This window comes from Camelus ferus, chromosome 36, assembly GCF_009834535.1.
Source record: "Camelus ferus isolate YT-003-E chromosome 36, BCGSAC_Cfer_1.0, whole genome shotgun sequence".
NCBI classification, from domain to species: Eukaryota; Metazoa; Chordata; class Mammalia; order Artiodactyla; family Camelidae; genus Camelus; species Camelus ferus.
In genome coordinates, this window is record NC_045731.1 from 20,536,358 (window position 1) to 20,557,478 (window position 21,121).

Sequence of the window (21,121 nt, forward strand, 5' to 3'; positions counted from 1 at the left end):
ACATCATGCAAAACTGAAAGACATTTCTGCAGATGGAGCACTTTCTCAGGCTTAAACCTTTTTTGCCTACACTCACCAAGGGGGAAAAAGAAACATGACTCTACAAAGTCTCTGACCCTCACCACTCACAGGAGTAGAACGGCCTCAGCACAAGATGACTCTTCACATTGCAGGATGAGAACAAAATAAAGCCGCCCCAACAATCAGGCACTCCCAGAGACAGCGCTCAGCAGTCTTCTGCACACTCACGGTTGTGCAGCCCTCACCACCATCTATTTCCAGAACACTTCATCACCCCAGAAGAAACCCCCTGTCACTAACAGTCACTCCTTAACAGCCCCTCCACCCAGCCCCTTGCAACCATCACCTGCTCTCTGCCTCTGCATGTGCCTATTCTGGGCATTTCAGATCACTGAAATCAACAATATGTGGCCGTTTGTGTCTGGTTCCTTTCACTTAACGTGCTGTTATCAAGGCTCGTCCATGTTGAAGTGGCATAAGCATCTCTCTCTCTCTCTCTTTTTTTTTTTTTTGAAAACGTTAAAGTTTATTAGAAGGTGGTAAGTACTATCAAAAAGAGTATAGTGGAATATAAGGGATTGGGTTTCAAAGGGAAAAGGTCGGGTTGAGCAGTCAGGGTGGACTTCCCAGAAGCAGGAGGCCTTTTTCATCTTCCCTTTTATTTTAACTTTTTCTTTTTTATTCACTCTTACGTCTGAATAATGTTCCACTACATGGAGATACTACATTCTGTTCATCCATTCAGCAGCTATGTATGGACGAGGTCCAGAAGAATGAGTGAAGAAGGTGACTAACAGGGATGGCATTTAAACAAAGGGCAAGATGTGCTTTAAAAAAAAGCCAACCAATGGAGGCACAAGGAAATTCACTGCGTTTCTGAGCAAAGTGCATGCTTGCTTCGGCAGGATTACCGTGCAGGGCTGGGGCGGATATTGGCAGGAATCACGGTGAGGGAGTCACCTGAGAAGACTCTCCACTGCAAGCAGCTCAGACAATTCTCCTCCCTCATCCTGTATTTTTAGAGCCATGTTTCTTGGTTTCTCTTATTTCAAGTAATAGCACTTTAACTACACATCTGATCATCTGCATCAGACCACCTTACATCCAAGCCACAGAAAATCATTCACTGACCGGAGCAGCTCCAGGACATAACGGTGATGGATCAGGGAGTACTGCAGCATCCCAGCCTGCAGGTATAAACCCCACATGTGCCCTGTTGATGTCCAGAAAGTAAAATGCATGGAAATATCTCACTGCTGGTGCATGACATCTGCCCCCAAATTGCCCCAAAATCATGCTGGCAAAGCACTACTCAACCCTCTCACTACAAAAAAAAAAAAAAAAAAAGCTAAGAAGGCAAATTTAGGGCTCTTCCATTGAAAACCAGCAACCATCACTGCCAGTATCTCGATGTGGAATGCTCCTGACTTCAAAAACCACTGCGCAGTTACTTTTCAAACGTGTAACGGTATATATGTATTCCACGTAGATGATATTACAGAAGGATTTTTCTTTTCAAAATTTCCAGTTGCAACATTAGAACAAGAAAGTTTATGTTTCAGCTCTAAAAAAATCAATTATCTTCCACTTTCTTAATGTTGATCCTATTATTATTTATAAAGGGAGCTATGCTGCATATTATAAACCAACTGTTTGGCTTCTGCAAACAAGAACTGTATGACTTCACTATTTCAGAGCAAACTTTAACGATGCTTTGAGAGGTGGGGCCTGTGGCGCTCACTAACAGCTCTTTAAATACTGACAAGGATGTGCTATTAAGTAATGCAAAGGCTCTAACTCCACATTAACTCAGAAACCAAAGAAACTACACCAAAACCTTACTTTATCATTTTTAAATATTCCGATTCTTTTGAATATTAAATTTCTTAAAAGATATGATTTCTTTTTGAGAAAAACAACAGCTGTATTAAATTTCCTCTCACCAAGAAAGCAATCTTTATCAAGAATAAAAACCCCTATGGAAATCCAAAAGACGGGACGTTTCTAGCTAAGTGAACATGCAGATCTGAACACAAACTTATGTCCTATCAGATCTCACTCGAACGAGCGCAACAAAGTACTGGGCTACCCTAGAACTTACCTCTTCTGTTCCAAATGTTGGCTGAGCTAAGATCATCAGGCAAGGCAGGGAAGGAGAGAAGAGGAAAGTCCACCTGGCGACCTCCATCTGTTTTCTTCCAGCCACAAGGTGCCGCTAGGGCGGCCCCGCTAACAAGCCCTCCCCAAAAGGAAATCCGGCATCCACACTGCCCCTGCCTTCCCCAAGCAAGCCCCGACGTCCCTCTCCCACTGGTCACCTCCCAGCCTGAGAATGGTCTTCTAATGCCCCCCCAGTTGGTGGCACCCTCCCCCTCTTCCCCGCTACACACACACACACACACACACATAGCCAGGGCAGCCTTCCCAAAGCACAAATTTGATTACATCAACCCCCACTTCAAACACTTCAGAGGCTCCCTGGTAGAGTTCTAGCCCCACCCCTGACCCTGACCCTGACCCTGCTCGCCAAGCCTCACCTCAGTACCCATGGTCCCCAGTGACCTCAGGGGACCCCTGAATTGCTCCTACTTCCCACTTGCCTCCAGGCTCATCTTGACTATTTCTCAAGGAAGCCTTCCCTCCCTCCAACCTCTGCACTTTGTTCCTCTGTTCCTAGAACATTCTAGGCTAAGTCAACTTCTGACACTGCTAAGCTCCCAAGAAGCTAATAAATTTTGCTTATTAATGTGGGTCCACCCTCTCTCCCCTAGACACTCAGAAGTGCGCATGTTATGAATAAATGAATGACGGGATGGGTCTCAAAGGGAGAGACTTACCTGCTCTCGCCCATCCCTGCCCTTCTTTCTGTAGAATATCAGAAGCAAAACCAGAAGTACCTTTCCTGAGAGTCACTTCCTGCTGACACCCTTCACTGCCTCCTGGGTCAGTTTTAGTAAAACCCAAGCTCCTCCAAAGCCCTCCTCCCAGGTCCTCTCCAGTGTCCTCCCCAGTAGGGACACCATTCACCCTGGACCACAGAGGGCAGTCTCCATGAGTCCCCACCCCACAAGCCTCCATGTCTCTGCCCGGGCTTCACCTGCCACCTGAGCCACCTTCTTGACTCCTTCTCCTGGCTGACTCTTACTCTGTCCTCAGAACTGAATGTAGAGCCCATTTCTTCCAGGAAGTCCTCTCTGATAATGTCCTTTAGTTCTTGGCTGGGCTCACTCTACAGCAGCACTGCATGGCGACCAAATGGTGTTTGTCCACCCACTCCTTTGAGACCATGACATCTTGGAGGCCACAGTGGGAAATAGGAGTGAGATGACAAGAGGGTAGGGAAGAGCTAAAAGCAAAATCAGAGCCCAAGTTCCAAATTTAAGGATCCTTTCTCAGAAAAAAAGAATAAAATGTTTCATACGTGTGTCATTTGGCTACGATTTTTGTGGCTCATGGAAAACAAGAGCTTGGTGTTCTAGTCCAAAAACCAAGTTACATGCAAAGAAATGTATATATTCATATATAAAGCAAGCCAGAACTGCTCAACAACAGTTTGCAGTTTAATTCCAAAGGAACTTTGATAAAGGCAATCTCTCTCTCTCCTTTTTTTTTTTTTTTTTTTTGGAATCATAGTTTCAGAAGTATTTGTATAACTAAGTGATTGCTACAGCCCATGATTCTGCACTGGAGTGTTTGGGGTTGAGGAAGCCCAGATTACATGCACTGTGTAAATGCAATCACACCAACACACTGACAGGCGCCCTAGTGGCTGAGCTGAATTTTCAAAGCAGACAACCTTACAATGGAACACAGTTCTAAGTAGAAAGTAAGAAATGCAATGTTCTGTACTCAATTTCATACGTTATATGGGCCATTAACCGATAGTGCATCTTGTCTAATGAAACCCAAAAATAAATTGCCAACGTCGATTTTCTCCATCTGATCGTTTTATGTTAACATTGGTTATCAAACCCTCAATCCATACGGAAAACTCAGGCTTACGCTGCAGCAGAGTTACATCCCGCAGAAGACAGCGGATCAAGGAAGAACTGGAGAGTTTCCCTTCAGAAGCTGCTAAGTCTGGTTTTGCACCTGTATGTCATTTGCAACCACGTCATCGTCAAAGGAGTAAGACCTTACATCTGTGGGGCGTAAAGCACTGCGTTGCTTCCGAACAATCAAAGAACACTGAGCTTTGTGAAACAGTCCTGAGGCACTTAAATCGCACTTTTTCTGAAAGGCTCCAAAACTGACCCACTTCACCATTCCAGGTACAACAGGGAGGTACCGGAATTAGTAGATAAAACATGCCCTTTAAGTCTGACAAGGCCCAGCTTGAATCCTGCTACAGCATTTACTAGCCGCTAAATGGACCAATACCTTAACCCCTCTGAGAAGTCTTGCCAATCCGCAAAAGGGGGCTGCCACCGCCCACATGGGAGGGATGGATGTGAATGGAACACGCAATTAGGGCGGCCGACTGGTACCTGACACGGGGCCTGGCTAGTTTCCCTCCGCTGCCCTTCTCCCCCTTTAAACTTGCACTGTTGCCTCTGGTAAGGATCAAGCCCCCGCAAGAGACTGCCCGATTCTTCTGTGTATCCCCGTATACATGACTTACCCTTAGGAGGCCAGAAAAACTGCCTCCTCCTCAGTTACTGTCAATATTCTTTAGAGTCTGTGTTTTTTTAACTCTATTTTGCAGGAAGACTATTCCAGAACTGTCCAAGCACCATTCTCCAGGTTGGCTCCCCTCACAGCACCCATCCCTTTTCATCTCAGATCCTCTGTCTAATTGCCTTCTGTTCATGGGAAAGAGAGTCCGGTAGGGTCGGGGACTCCCTAGGACTCCTTCCCACCGTCACAGGTAAGTGTGACTACCTTCTCCCCACTCCCCACTCCAACTCCAGCTTCTGAGGAGTCTCCCCTCCCGGACCCTGAAGCCTCTGCATCTTCCCAAGATGCACACGTGGCCACGACCCTCCCTTTATATTTCATCCTGGCTGGCCCTGCCCACCACCCGGCCCTTTAAGGATAAATGGCATTGCTCTGAAAATCCCAAATGCCACTGACTGACACACCAAAGCTGCATTGTCTGGGCTTTCCTCCAACCGAGGCACAGCCCTGCCCTCCCTCAGCCTCAGTCTGCACCTCTTGAGAAGAGCTAACCCACATGTAAGGCTGTGAACTCCAGCTAAGAAGGACAAATCCCAACGTGTATCTCTAGTCCGGCACCTTCACCTGAGCCCCAGGCTCATAGACCCGAGTGCCTCTTTGAAGTCCTAACTTGGATGACAAATGGCATCTTAAAAATGCCTCATGTCCACCATTTACTCTGGAATTCGATTCCTGGCAGGTACCTCCCAGGCTCCCCATTTAACTAACAGAACCATCACCCACCTAGGTGTTTGAGGTCACATTCAATATCCCCTGTTCCCTCCCACCAGCCCTGCCCTGGAATCAGTCCTGTTATTTCCATTCGCTAAGCCCATCTCAAGTCTGGTTCTGCAGGGACCATGGCCGTCACCCCATAAGCTCACAGCATGGTGCAGTGAGTCACAGTCCTCCGAATGGTGCTCCCTGGAGGAGGAGGCATCTCCTGCCGCTGGTCACCTCAGAAGGCACTGGATTCTCACACAGGAGGCCCAGGAGAAGGGACTCAAGGTTCTCCAGTGGTCTGAGCTTTGAAGGACCCGAGGTCTGGGGGAGCTCCTAATTAGCAGACACACTTGCCAGTGAGCAGATGAGGATGGAGGAACCCAGGCAAGGCTGTTCTCACTCTGACCCCTGGGCTCTCAGGAGCCACGGGAAAGGCCTGTGTCCAGGGCACAGCCCACCCATCACAGATCCCAGCCTACATTTGCCAACCCGGACAGCCTAGACTCCTTCTATTTGTGACACTTACTTCTTTCTGTTCCCCCCGAGAATGTGATGGACTCTTTCAGAAAGTCTGGCCTGTCTCAAGCGAGACCAAGTCAGTGAAGGATGAAGTGTCCACATTTGGACCAGAGCATGAAAGGAGAAACAAGGCCTTATGGCCAGCATGATGGTGGTAGCCAAACCCTTCCCCCGGGGGAGATGAACCATGGTGGGGGTGAGAATGCAAGGTCCTAGTTCGGCCAAAGCATCTTCCTTCGGGTCTCACTATCGAAAACTAACGACACGGCTGTCAGTCTTGGACGTCAGCTGCAACAGACACAGAGTTAGCTATTTACTGCAAACGTGGGTTAAAAGTAAAGGCCGGTACAGGGAGGCCTGCACGGCTGCTGAGGCAAACCACAGACCCGGCTCTGAATGCCCACTGGATGAAGCAGAGTAGAACATACGGTCCCCTTTAGCGGTCCGTTTGTCCACCAGATCCAGGTGAGCCAGCCTCTTTGGAGAAGGCCATGTAGTCCTGATACTCAGAAAAACCAGCCTCGTACAGGGAAAAAAAGAGTGGCATGGATTATAGACCCTGGTACTGTCCCTTTATGAAGGCAAACTAAAGTAAATGGCAGGGGGAAGTTGAATGCAAAAAAAAAAAAAGTGACTGCTTCCTCCAACAGCGTCCCCTGCAGCTGCTCACCCCCGAGCCGGCCACTTCCTCCTCACCAGTGACCGCCGGCCAGTAAGCGCCATCACGCACGTCACACAGCGACAGCCAGGAACCGCGTGCTGAGCACTTTTGTGTAAAAGCAGGAATCGAGCAAGGTGCTGCAGACTTTGACTTTCCAAGTTTAAATACTCCATGAAAAGAATCCCTCAGCAGCAGCCTAAATCAATTCGCATCTCACTTCTTCAAAACAAATTTAATAAGGGCGCATTTGTCACCAAATATGAGGAGGACCAAACAGGTTCCTCAAAGCAAGGATTTTAACAGGTATCAAACACCAGTGGGTGATGTGCTAACAAAGCAAATATTCCAAAAAATTAGAAAATAAAAAGTTGACTAGGATAATACATGGATCAAGGCAGCTGTTAAGTTTTTGCTTTTTAAAGCGATGGAGACAGCACGGAGGGCGATCTAGCTATTTCCAATGCAGGGTGTGCACAGCCCACCTTTTCAGACGCAACAACATGCTCACAGGGCGGTACAAGAGAAAAAGGAAAAAAGAAAAAGGAAAAGAGGAACAAGCGAAAATTAGAAAGAAACAAGAACAAAAGTGAGTTTGACAGCCTGTACAAGATTTTACGTGAGTGTGATGAGGACAGGGACGTGGGGAAGGTGAGACCCACCCTCACCTCCTGCTCCAGGGAAGGCAGGGGCCTGTGTGGAGCGGCGCTGCCGGGGGACACCAACATGGTCAGAGCCCCAAACCAAAATTCCACCTACATGCGTCTAGATAGCTTTTGAGCTACAAAATGTGGTTGCATTTCAGGCTGGAAAGTTTTACTCACTCCCACCAAGAGCAGCAGGAGAGAATTAGGCTCTGCTCCTGCACCAAAGCATTGTTTTATAAATTAATGACTGTAGAACTAGTAAAAGGAACAATGGAGTAAAAGTGACTGGAGAAGAACGTGCTTGACCCGAGCTCACTGGCCGCGTTATCTCACTGACGTTCAGATGCTGGCTGGGTGCTTATTGTACCAAAACAGACAGACCCACCAGGAGGGAGGTTTAATGCTCTGCTGTATTTTGATGCCAAGAACCATGACTGATACTCGAGGTTCTGGGTAAACAATGGTGACAATTGCAAACATTATGGGCTAAGCACACCTCCAGCTACTCTGCCAAATCTCAAGGACAGACTTCAAAAGGCAAAAACAAGGCTGGCATTCTCTGGTGGGTCTACAGACTCAGAGTCAAGCAGTTGCTGAGCAAAAATGTCACCAGTGCCTCCTATGACAAAAGAGGAGGCACTGGACAGGGGGCTGGGGCAGGGCTCCAGGCTTCCACTGCTCACCTACTGGTCTGTGCAGGGGGAGAAGTAGGTCCCTGCTTACGTTGCACCGATGCACCTACCCGGACTAACGCCTGGGGGCTCAGCAGGAGGTGACAGGTGAGGTGAACGGAGCCAGTCTGGGAGTAGGCCCGGTGCTGGCAGCTGTGCCTTCAGCAGTGCCCAGGCTCCTAAACCTTGCCACCTCATCTCCAAGGAGCAGAAGGGGAGTGTGGACATGTAGATCACAGGGCCTTGTGAGGACAAGTACAGATCATGGCCACGACATGCCTTGCCCCTTCCTTAAGCCATAGAGGAATGTCCGGGAAGGAACTGAAAATTCATCCAGAGTTTGCCAGGCACCACAGGCAGGTGGGACTCGGGTCCCCTGTGCCTCTCACTCACAGGGCTGGTCTGGACTTTCTTTTTATCAATTCTCTGCAATCTTCTCCTCCAACTGACCAACAACCAGAAAGTAGGATCTGATCTTAGGTAAGTTCAAGAATCACAGAGCACCGCCTCCACAGCGGGCCCGGCAGCACGTGCCAGGTCCTCCGACCGTCACCTGTGGGACCGCCATGAGCGCTCTCCAGACTCAAGGCCCGAGGCCGTAGGCCGGGGGGACACAGCTTCCCTCACTCTCCCCAGCAAAGGGGGACCACCTCTCGGCAAAGGCATCTCAACCTCTCCTGCCCGAGGGACAGCACGATGGACACACGGGGAAACAGAGCAGAAGATGGGGGTTAGGCAGACCAGAAGAGCTCGTCTGCACTTTCGAGGCAATGTGAGGACTTTGACGTAATCACAGGGACAAAGTGAAGATGAACCTTTCCCTGCTCTGTCCCATACTCCGTGACACGCCTTTTCCTGTGTAAGGAGTTCATTCGGAAATCCCTGGCGGTGTTTCTGATGACCTAACCTGGCATGGTGGCTGTCGGGCATGAAGAGAGGGCCTGAGCCGTGCAGGTGCTGGGCCTAGGAGTCAGGAGACACCGGCTCCACCCCCAGCTCAACCAGAGCCTCGTTCTGCATCTCGGGATTCAGCATCTCTTATCTAAGCAAAGGGATGAGACTGTCCCAGGACAGGCTGCCCAACAGAAATGAAATGAGATCCATGTAAAGAAAGTTTCCCAGTTGCCACATTTAAAAAGTAAACAAAGAAACAAACAAAAAACAAATACTAGAAAGTGATTTTAAGAACAGATCTTACTTATTCTACTGTATGTAAAATACTATCAATTTGACATGTAATCAATATAGAAAGTAACAAGGTAGATTACATTCCTTTTATTAGATGTCTCAGCATCTGATGTACATTTGACCTACAGCACATGTCAGCTCAGACCAGCCTCCTCCCCAGCGCTCCTAGCATCAGAGGCTGTGGCTACTCTATTGGACAGCAACTCCAGGGGTCCCACCAGGGGTCCTGGCTGAAAAGCTGGAGTAAGTGTCCACAATATCCCTAAAAGGATCTCTCTGAAACAAAGGCGGATTCACTTTTAAATGTCTGTAAACCAGCGGGCTGCACCTCCATCCACTCTTGGCTACAAGACAGCCCTCTTCCTTGATGATCCCTTCCTGGATATAGGGAAGCAATCTGGCACACAGCGAGGGCGGCCGGGCCTCCAGGTAGACTTACCTGCTGTCTGTGTCCAATCCCATGAAGTCCTCCTTCTCAAACAAGGTGCAGAGGAGGGGGATCTTATCCCCAGACTTGTTGGGGGCCCTATCCAGCCACTTGGACTTGAGCATGATGAAGAGTGACACAGTGAAGTCCTCGATCCTCTTCTCCACCAGCCTGCAGTCCTCGTAGATTGAAGGCCACGTCGGTGCGCTTCTGCTCGGCTACCTCCCCATGCAGCACAAAGAGCTGAGAGTCATTAACGATGTGCCATACAGCTCCTCTGCACGTGGAGCTTCTCGAAGGCCTTGGCCGAGAGGCAGTCGGCAATGGTGACAAGGCCCACTACCTTGCTGTGGGTCTGGAAGATTCCCCACCCATTCTCGGGTGCATAGTGGTGCCTGTAGTGGATACAGAGTGCCCAATGGGAGCCGCAGGGGCTGATCTGGCTCACCAAGGAGATTCGCTTATAGATGCAAAAGAAATTCTCCTCTGAGATGATCCCAATGGCTTGGACCACCACGGGGAGAATCTGGTCGTTCTCAGCGCACTGCACGTAGTCAGGGATGCTCATGTTGCAGCCCCTGCCGAGAGGGGAGAGGAGATCGATATACTTACTCTGCTGTGGGCTGTGGGCCCCTCTGGGTTGCGGTGACCTGGTGTGTACCAGCCAGAAGGCAAGGGAAGCCCAAGCAAAGACGGGGGTACAGTTTGTCCTCAGTGTCTGCACATGGCTACTGTAGGTCGGATCACATTACCCAGCTTTTGGTCTAGGCTTCCTGCCCCTGCAGAGCAGGGTCATTTCTTGTTTTCTGTTCCAAGCACCTAGCCAAACCCTGATGCAAAGACAGTGCTCAAAACTGCTGAATAAAGAAATGAACAAAGGAACTGCTTTCCACACCCCTTTAAGCAGAATATAAAGAAAAGAACCACAGTGGGATCAAAACATCTGGATTTCAACTCCAATTTATTTGAACTCCTAAGCTGCAGAATAATGGATAAGAAAACTTGCCTTGGGGAGGAGGGTACAGTTCAGTGGTAGAGCACGTGCTTATCAAGTATGAGGTCCTGTGTTTAATCCCCAGTACCTCATTTTAAAAAATGAAACAAATAAAAAAACCTAATTACCCTCCTCAAAAAATATTTTTTAATTCAAAATTCAAAAAACAGCTTGCAATTGACACAACATTGTAAACTTGACTATACTTCAATTAAAAAAAAAATCCTTGCCTTACAAGAAATTATCTGGATTACGGAAGTTTGCAAATGTTAAATGCCTAGGTTACAACCTGCATAAAAAGGGGGGACTGTACAAATTTACTATCCCTCCTTTATCAGCTATATTACCTTTCGGGGGGTTATAACCTCTCAGAGCTAATTTTCTCAGATTAAAAAACAGAAAACATTACCTGATTTTCAGTACTGCTGAAGAATCTGATAACCCTATTAAAGCATCTGACACACAGAGGTTATTCAATAAATGTTTGTTGAATGAATGAATAAACAAGCAAAGTGAATGCTGCTCCCTGCCACAGACCATCATAATGGTACTGCCTGGAAATCCCAAGCCCACGTTCACCCGACTCTACACTAACCATGTGGGTGACCTGGGCAGGCCTGTGTGCTTCTCTAAGCCCCAGTTTAATCATGAATAGAAATGAGGGCAATAACACAAACCTCAAAGGGTTAGTGAGTCAGTAATGAATTGTACCCGAATTTTGCAAGATTGAACCGTTAAGGAAAATTGGGCAAATGGTCCATAGGCCCTCTCCATATTATCTCTTACAACTACATGGGAATCTAAGTTACATCACAAAATTAAAAGTCTAATTTTTAAAGAGGCTATTGAGGTTAAATGAGCTCACTGTCTCAAATAAGGAACACACAGCACAAATAGGACAATCCCTAGACCATGAGATACACTCAGTTAAATTTCCCACTGAACCCACTGGTCCCTCCAACTTCAGAGCACGAGGATGGGTCCTCGTGGCCAGAGGCCACTGCACCTGAAGCTAACAAAGCTAATGGCCCCCACTTCCAAGAGCCCCTGTCACCACCCTAGGTCTAAGTTTGTATTTGTAATTTTTTTCTTTTTATTAAATAGAAACCCCCAATTGCATAGCCTTCAGGTCAGCAAAACCTGACCACAGAGATCATGATGGCAGCCCTTCTTGGTGAAACAATAAAATGAAAAGCCATTTCCACAAGAACTCTGTATAAATCTACTAGGGAACTTCATCCTGGACTGAGAGGAAGAGGACTGGGGAGGAGGGGGCAATCTGGGGCACAGAGGACCATGGGCCACCTGTCCCATGATGGACTTTAGTTTCAACACTCACCCTCCAGGAACTTCAAAATACACACAGACAGAGTGCTATGGACAAGATTTTTTTTTTTTTAAAGAAATCACTGACTCCCTAGCAGCTCTTGTTTCTACCGAGACACAAATGGATTATGTGTATAATGTTTCACAAAAACCCTAAAATACTATCACCCCAACTTCATACATGAAGAAACTGAGGGAGAGAGGTTTATCACATTGTGCAAGATTAGAGAGAGGCCACATCAGACACCGTATTTAAACCCAATCCCCTGCTCCATTGCTCACACTAGAAAGTGTGACATACTGCTCCTTTCCTGCCCTTTCCCTGCAATAAATCTCTGAAGAGTCTTTTCTGTGCCACCTGGAATCACAATCACATCAGCTTTCCACAAAGAGCTATGTCACTCCTTGGAGGACATATCAAAATCTAAAGGGTTGGAATGAGAGGAGAGATTTGCATTTTCTGTTTCTCAAAGGAAACATGGCTTTAAAAGAAACTGAAAAGGACTTATCTAGTCTACGGTCTCATTGTGCAGAGAAGGAAACGGAGGCTCAGAAGAGATGAGGAAAGGGCCTTATTAACAAATATTGCCTGAGTGCAGCACCAAGCCAGCCCTGGGCACTGTTGTGGGAGGATCTGGGAGGCCCAGGAGAATGAGTGTTAGAAAAAGGAAAGAGAAGAAGCATACAAAGCCCTGTCTCTACATCACCATACCATGGAGTTCCACCAAATTACCCAGTATGGGTGCAGCCAACATTAAGGTTGGCTAGAGAGGTTATAGAAACCTGGAAGTCTCAACCATAGTGGAAATACCAACATTTACTATGCTTTTTTCCCAGTTCAAGCATCAGCTCAGTGGGCGCTCTCTACCAGGGACTACACGAGGCCTGGAGTTCTCCGAAATACAGATCTCTATTACCACGTGTGCAAACCACATACAGGTCCACCAGAAGAAAAACGCCCACAGATAAGATGGAATTACTGAAACTGAAAGCAGCCAAGCAGCATATATTAACTAGGAAAAATGGTGCTGCTAGAAATGGACTCATGGGCATAGAAACAAACTGTGGTTAGCAGGCAGGAAAAGGGGGATTAACAGATACACATTAATAAATATAAAATAAATGACAAGGACCTGCTATATAGCACAGGGAACTATATTCAAGTTCTTGTAATGAGTTGTACTAAAAACAATCTAAAACGTATGTATATACATATGCATATGTTTATAACTGAATCTCTGCTGTACACCTGAAACTAACATTGTAAGTTAACTACACTTCAATAAAAAATAATTAGAAAAATAAAAGCAAGTCTTTAAAAAAATAAAAGAACACTGTAATCCCCGTAGCTGTAGGTGGTGGAGAATTCTGGCTGCAAGCAGCAAGTCCACTGTATCACTCCAGCACTGACTGTCACCCTTTCTGACCATCAGAGAGTCACTTGGCTTCACTGAGGTTACTTTTCTCTTCTGTGAAAGGCTACATTTGCAACTAACAATGTATAGAATCTCATCATTCACAAGCCCAAAAATTAGTGAGGACTTCCCATGGGCCAGGCTCTGGACAGATGAAAAGATAGGGTCTCAGATATATTCATGGTTAGAAGAAGTTTATGCCATAAAGACATTAATTCTTCCTGTTTTGATAGACAGATTCAATGCAATTCTGATTAGAATTCCTACCAGATATTTCATGGAATGTAGCAAGTTAATTTATGGTCAGGAACAGCCAAGAAACTTCTTTAGAACCACCACTGGGTAAGGGTGAATAGGTCATTGATTTCCACTGTTCTTTCTGAAGTGACGAAAACGTTCTGGAATAATAATGGTTGCAGCACTGTGAATATGCTAAAAGCTGCTGAATTGTACCATTTAAATGGATGGACTTCACGGTGTGTGAACAATATCACAATAAAGCTGTTATATGAAAAATAATTTCTTGACAATTATTTTCCCCTCTATACAACTAGTCTGCCGCACAATTTAAGAAAAAGAAAAAACCAAAACAAACCAAACTGTGCCAGGAGCTCTTTAGGACTGCAATGTCCCTAGGTCTCCAACGCCTCTGGTGGTGCTGTTCCTGTTAACACACACAAGCTGGGCTGGGCTAGTTAGGGACTGTAACTATCTTTCTAAAATCGACGGTCACACGTTTCACCCTGGGAGAGGGAAGCCTGGAGGATGTCACATACTCATGCCTTCAGCTCATTTTTAACTGAACCAAGTCCTGCTTTCAACACTGTAATCCCTCTCACTATAAAAACACGTGACATCATCAAGCACCGCCATCATGACACCTGAAAGTGTTCAAGGAACTTACCTGGGGCAGAAACACTGAGGGAGGTGACGGAAGCTCCCTCAGCACTGACGCTCCCTTTTGCAGACTTCACCAGGACAAGCTGGGCTTTACGGCCGGAGGCTCTCAGCCTGGGGAGCAGCGCCCACGCCACTGAGCTGGTCCTGAGGGAGCGGGAAAGGGAGAGGAGGGCAGCCCAGGGGTCACGGGGCAGGGAAAGCGGGGGATTGGGGACGCGGGCTGCAGCTCCGCTCGGAGGCCAGCCCCAGTCCCAGCTGCCCCGTCCGGGTCCGCAGACCCCGCCGTCCCGGGACACAGCCCGCCCAGGGACGGGGACGGGCCGGCGGCTGAGGAGAGGAAGCCCGGGAAGAGAGGACTCGCGGGCGGGAGAGGGGAAGGGGACTCCAGCCGCAGACTGAGGGGAGACCAGCTGGGGCGAGAGGCGGCAGGTGCACACCTGGCCCTGAGCAGCTGTGGCCGGGGCGCCGGGGCAGGTGGCGCGGGCAGAGGGGCCTGGCCCGAGCAATATAGCTGAACACACGCTGAATCATGCCCTCGCGGGCTGTGACACGTGGACCGCCCTCCCGCAGCCGCCTGAACCTTTCCCGTGAGCCCCCCACCTTGCACTTCCACAGCCGGAGGCCCCGGCCCCGGGGCAGGAGCTAAAGGCTTACCGGGCGACATAGCTGAGAAGACTTTGGGGCAGATCCCCGGCTCGGAGCTGGAGCTTCCAAACCGCGGTCCACCTGGCACTGACTGCGCATGCGCAGGAGGGCCAGCGATCCTCTGGTTTCTGTGAGAGAAGCTGCGGAAGTGAGGGAGGGAGAAGATGGGAGGAGGAGGGGAGGAGGAGAAAAGTGGAGGGAGACAGATGGACAGGAAGTGCAGAGAGAAGGGAGGGATCTGGAGAGGGGAGGGGAGTAGCAGAGATGGAGAGAAAAAGGTTTACCTCTGGGGGCATCCTGAAACAGAAGTCAGTCCTGCCTCTGTACCCTTCACTAACACTTCAAGGCCCGCAGCTCAAATTTTCCCTCCCTGGTCCAGCCCTCCAGCCGAGGCCTCTGCAGAACCCCTACGGGATCACACCCGTTGACCCCACGCGGAGCTGGGTTCCCTGTTGCTCTGGGAACCAAGCACCCGCGGGTGTTGCCGCTCAGAACTACCTTGGGAAGAGTACATATTCCCCTTTTACACGCTGGGAAACAGGCAGGCACGATCTCTGTCTTAGCTCCACTGTTCCAGGTGTTGGGCTGGTGGGGAGCGGGAGGTACAAGATCAGAGCCCCAGACAGAGCAGACTGCCTGAGTGTTGGTGCATAGTCCCCATCCCTCCTGAGTAAACCACACCCCACCCTAGTGGAACCATCAAGGGCTCACAGTAGGTCCCTGGGTGTGGGAGAGCTGTCCTCAGATCCAGTGCCCAGCTTGCTAGGTAGATAGGAGTGTTACCGAGTCCAAATTCATTCTCCTCAGTGCAGGACAGGCCAATAATTTCAGAGACCAGGTGTTGGGGCATGGAATAGCAAGTTTCTGTAGACCTTGATGGCAAACAAATGTCCTGGAAAACCATCTCCCCAAGTCAGAATTCAGGCTCCTTTCCTACGTGCTTGGTTGTAGCAAACTTCTTGGTGTAGGAATTCTTTTTTGTTAGAATCCTTTGTTCTTGCAGCTATCTGCCTGAGTCAAATCTCTGTAAACCTCCAGCAAAACAAACGTTATTTTCTTTTCTGCAACTTGTTATCTTTATATGAATGGAAAAGTGTTAAATATCCTTAAAGGTCAGAGCCTTCAGAATAGGCTCTCCTGTATATTTCAGGCTCTAGGCAACACTGTTTCACAAGCAAGATGAAGCCTAGGAGACAGAGCACAGGGTTAAATTCAAAGGAAAAGATCTAGTATGGAGTCAGATTTGTTCTTTTCTATTACCCAGGCAGAAGGCCACTTGAGGATTTAAACCCCTTTAAGTTAAAAATAAGTAAAAGTTTAAAGGAATTTACATACATAGGTGGGAATGTGCATAGCCTATCTGGAAAAGCAAACAAAGGATAATAAACAGTGGCATCTCCAGGGAGGGCTGAAAGAAGAGAGGATGAGGGAAAACTTCTTTCACTTGTGTATTTTTGTGCTCTGTTTGAATTTTTTTAACCACATGCATGTATTTCTTTTTCAGTTAAAAAAAATGTGTAATGGAGCAAAGGAGTAGCAAGCTCAGCAAATACAGCAGCCATGGAATCACTGAGCCATCAATTTTGATTTTAGCCAGGAAGCATTTATTGACTCTCTCCTATGTGCCCAGTGCTGTTTTAAGATTTCTTTTATTTTTTTTTTTATAAAATAATAAAGTGCTATTCCTCACCCCTGCCCATGGCTGGTGGAAAACCAACTGAGTTTTTATTGAGTTGTTTTCCAAGGAGTAGAGATGAGTTATAAACAGAACGCATCTTACGGGCAAAACAGTCGGAGTGGTTTTCCAGCAGGCCAAACAGCTATGAAGGGTTTGCAATAGAGGCGCCCAGAGGCTGAGAGAGAAAGCCTCCAGGACCCTACAACAAGCTGCCCAAAGTGCCTTCTCCATGGCACTACTGAAATAGGAAAGAACAAATCTGACTCCATGTTATATCTGTTCTTTTGAGTTTAACCCTGTGCCCTGTTTCCTAGGTTTAGTCTTGTTGGTTCTGCACCTTTTGTAAAACAATGTTGCCTAGAGCCTGAAATATACAGGAGACCCTATTCTCAAGGCTCTGACTTTAAAGGATATTAACACTTTTCCATTCATATAAAGATAACATGTTACAGAATAGAAAATAACATTTGTTTGTTGGAGGTTTACACGGATCTGACCCAGGCTAAGAGCTGCAAGAACAAAAGGCTCTAACAACAAAGAATTCATAAACCAAGTTTGCAACAACCAAGCATTCCTGCTTCCCCTTTTTAATATAAAAAGAGCCTGAATTCTGACTTTGGGGAATGGTTTTCCAGGACATTAGACTTCCATCTTCTCAGCTGGGTTTCCAAATTAAAGTCGCTATTTCTTGCCCCAAAACCTGGTCTCCCGATTTATTGGCCTGTAATGCACGAGCAGAACAAGTCTGGACTTGGAAACACAAACATTACATTGAAAGTACCCATTTGGTATATTAAATGACCTGCTTCCACTCTGTCTTCCTGACGTTTTCTTCTCTTGACAACTCCTGCTATGTTTATGAAAACCCTGTCATGTGGACACATTTGCATCTCTAGCCACTACCCTTCCAGGTAAGAACTGATGCCAAGAAGTCAATGGAAGCTGCTAGAATGTATTACCTGGCCAGAAAAGAGCAGATGTTGTTACTGGCTTATGTTCAGGAGCAGGCTGGGACACCTGACAAGATGTCATAAGTACGAATAGACAGCTGGGCACCAAAGGAGAAGCTTCTAAGCCTCCATGAGGGACTTGTTGGATAGGAAGGAAAAGTCACAACCTATATCTCTGATCCCACCACTAGCTTCCTGGGCGAGGCTGGACAAGTCACTTAAATTTTCTAGGCCCGTGCTGTCCACCATGGGAGCCACCAGCCACATTCAGGATTATGAAGTTATTCTGTAGGCAGACAGAATTATAAATACACATTTTATTGCAAAGGTACAGAAAGTATAATATTTAAAAACATTATTGGTTATCTTGCCCTAACGAGTTATTTTTGTATGTGTAGCTTACTGTGGTTTGCAATGCCTGCGACTAATGTTTCCCTTACAGTGAGTTATTTTGAAATTATAAGTTACTGGACACAGTACCCTCATATCACACTTGAAAAAAATTGATCCACATAAGCAAGGTGATCTGACTTAGTAGTTATGAGCAGGGGCTCTCGGGTCAGCCTGCCTGAGTATAAATTCTCACTCTGCCTCCAGGGGTTCTGTGTGAATCTTGGAAAAATTGTTGTTGTTGTTGTTGTTGTTGTTGTTGTTGTTGTTGTTATTTGTGCCTCTTTTTCCTTCCCTTTTAAATAGCGAGGAATATGTAGACTCTATCTCGTACCGTGTTGCCAGGATTAAATGAGTAAACGTCTGTGCTGCCCACTTCCCTGGGTTTCAGCATTCTCCAGGCAATCAGTGTCAAACTCAGAGGCATTCTCCACTGTCTTCGTCAGTCTGGGATGCTGTAACAAATTACCATGGGCCAGGTGGCTTAAACAACCAGCATGTTCCTTAAGTTTTGGAGGCTGAGGTCAATGCATCTGGGAGATGATAGCCTTCATGACTCGAAGATGGCTGTCTTCCCACTATCTTCATGGGCCAGAGAGAAGCAAGCAATCTGGGGCCCTTTATAAGGGCACTAATCCCATTCATGAGGGCTCTACTCTCATGACCTTATTTTATCCTAGTAATCACTTCCCAAAGGCCCCGCCTCCCAATACCATCACCCTGGGAGATGGGGTTTTGACATATGGATTTTGAGGGGATGCAAACATTCAGTCCACACATCGGCTAACTCTCCCCAACATGCAATCATCAAACCTGTAGCTAATTTCAAAGTAATGTTTATATCTCTCTGCCCATTTCCATTCCTGCATCCACTAACACTGAAGCACTGTTATATTTTATTCCTTATTTTTCTGGTAGAGATTTAATTGATTCCTCTACTCCAATGCTCTCCTCACACCAAACAGTCCTATTAACAGCCCTGCCAGGTAGGTCTTCCTTAAAACACCTTCCCACTGCACCTGGTTGTTTTTTAGGTGTAAATGTCAGAATCCTCTCCACACCCCAGCCTAGAACTTTAATCCCTTACACTACCGCTCACTATGTTATTTTTCTATTACCACTGTAACAAACTTCCATAAGCTTAACAGCTTAAACCAGCACAGATTTATCACCTTATGGCTGTGGAGGTCAGAGATCCAACACAGTTCTCATTGAGCTAAATTCAAGTTGCCAGCAGGGTTCCTTCCTTCTAGAGGATCTAGAAGAGAATGTTTCCTCGTTTTTGTTTTTTTTTTCCAGTTTCCAGAGGTCACCCACCTTCCTTAGCTTGTGTCCCACGACTTCCTCCATTTTCATGGCCAGCAGCCTTTCTGAACACTGCTCCATGGCTACACCTCCCTCTGATTTTAAACTCAGCTGGGCTATGTCCTCCATTTTAAGGACCCCTGTGATTACATTGGGCCCACCTGGACAATCCAGGCTACTCACCCTATTGTCTCATCTCAGGATCCCCTTCTCCCCTCCCATTCAGGCATTATGTATGTGGCTGTGACACTCACCTTGTGTGACATTTCCTCCCATGAGCAATTTAAGGTTCAAGGCACTTATGAATGACTTTTTGTTTTTCTTCCTTAGTCTTTCTACCTTCAGTATGTGTGGTGAGATTATATGAATCCTTTTTATTTGTGGCCCTCCACTAAACTTTAATAATGTATCATGGGTTTAAAAGGCTAATAGAGAATTTAGAATACAGAAATCCTCTAAGATATTTCTCCTAATATATCTGTCATCCCTTTTGCCATGTACAGAAACATGTCACTGTTGGCTAACCTGTGGCAGGGGAGGAACATGATTCTGCCACCACACTCCCCTCATTCACACCAATTTGATGATCGGCTAACCAAGGATCTATGCTCCCCGCTTCGCTCACTTCCTCCTCCTTTCCACTGACTATCCTGTTCCCACTGCTTCCTTCATTCACCACATCAGGATTTCATGACCACATTCTTCTCTAAATAAAATGGATATCTTGCATCTAATGTCTGATAACTGTTCTTATTGTATATGCACACATTGACCTACACATAACCCCACCCATCTGTTTATTTTCCTAGAATTTTCCAGAGGAATCAGTTCCATGATGATGATGATGATGATACTGACAGTGATGACAGGGGCCTCTCAAGGATTCTGACAAAGAGGGAATCAACAAAGGGAGGGAATCATTGCAAAATTGCCCCAGAAGCAGGATTAAAAGTAAATAACTGCTAAAGTGTTTAATGGAATTGGCTAATATTTAACTATTTTTAAAACTTTGTAACACTGAATTTAAAATTTTAATGGGAATTTTCATTCACCCCTAACCAAGATTCAACTCTAGGACCAAAATCTAAGGATTTCTATCTTCTAACAAATTGTCCACTAGCCTTTTAAACACGTGATCCTTTAAAAAGGCGCTAAGTGCTGGGCTGAAAATAAGCAGGATTCATATAATCTCACCAGACACAGTAAATGTGGAAAGACCAATGAAGAAAAACAAAAAGCCATTCATAATGTCTTGAAACTTACATTGCACACAGGAGAAAATGTTAGCCATGGTGAGTGTCACACCAACATGACGCCTGAGTGGGATGGGGAAGCTGATCTTCCTCATCAGACATTTATGCTGATTTGTTAGATGCCAACACAGTTTCCTCATTGGATTTGCTTCTAATAAGTATGGAAGAGTTTAGGCTCTACCAAGAGCAGACTAAACATTTTCCCCTGCTGTCAGGTCACTGGACTGAATGTCCCCACAAGAAGGATATGATTATGTTTCAGAGGGAAGTCATCCTGAGAAGTAATAGGATTTTCGAGGGCAGAACTGCAGGTTCGGGCATGGAGGGCTGGAGGAGGGCTAGAAGGGACACTGGAAAAACAGCAGGAGTGAGTTCAGATACTGCTGCTCAGGTCGCCAAAGTCAGCAGTGCTATCTCTAAGGATATGTCATTCTCCCAAAAGTTCCATGAGTGAAGGAGCCTGTGAACACTAAGCAGGTTTTTAAGACACAGCAGCACATAATTTGCATCACAACTCAATTACAGTATGTTTTCATATTTGGAAAATAATTAGCCCATTGTTCTTTGAAACTGCAGCAGTAGTAATAGAAATAAAAAAGACCTAGCCGTCTTGGAGACAACAATCAATAAACAATTCCAAATCTGCAGGATTCCTTGACAATATGCAAACAATGAGATAGACGTGTGCTGCAGATACCTCTTACTGCAGGGCTCACTCCTGCAAAGCATAGAACTAGTTTTCTCAGCAGACAGAG

General features: G+C 46.6%; 1 protein-coding gene across 2 annotated transcripts in view; it reads right to left on the reverse strand.

Annotated features, from left to right (window-relative positions):
* Positions 1-519: 519 nt before the first annotated feature.
* The window catches only part of LOC106730830, a 36,249-nt gene continuing 15,647 nt past the window's right edge, over positions 520-21,121 (reverse strand). Inside the window, exons 6-10 of one of the 2 annotated variants that reach the window (XM_032474254.1) lie at positions 14,800-15,028; positions 14,150-14,289; positions 12,218-12,223; positions 9,523-9,753; positions 520-1,234 (exon numbers count right to left, since the gene is read on the reverse strand). In XM_032474254.1, coding sequence (XP_032330145.1) covers positions 1,110-1,234; positions 9,523-9,753; positions 12,218-12,223; positions 14,150-14,289; positions 14,800-15,028 — 731 coding nt within the window. In that variant the 3' untranslated portion in view covers positions 520-1,109. Of the gene's footprint in view, positions 1,235-9,522; positions 9,754-12,217; positions 12,224-14,149; positions 14,290-14,799; positions 15,029-17,298; positions 18,939-21,121 lie in introns of those variants that run through there. The other variant, XR_004317647.1, reaches the window with a different exon arrangement.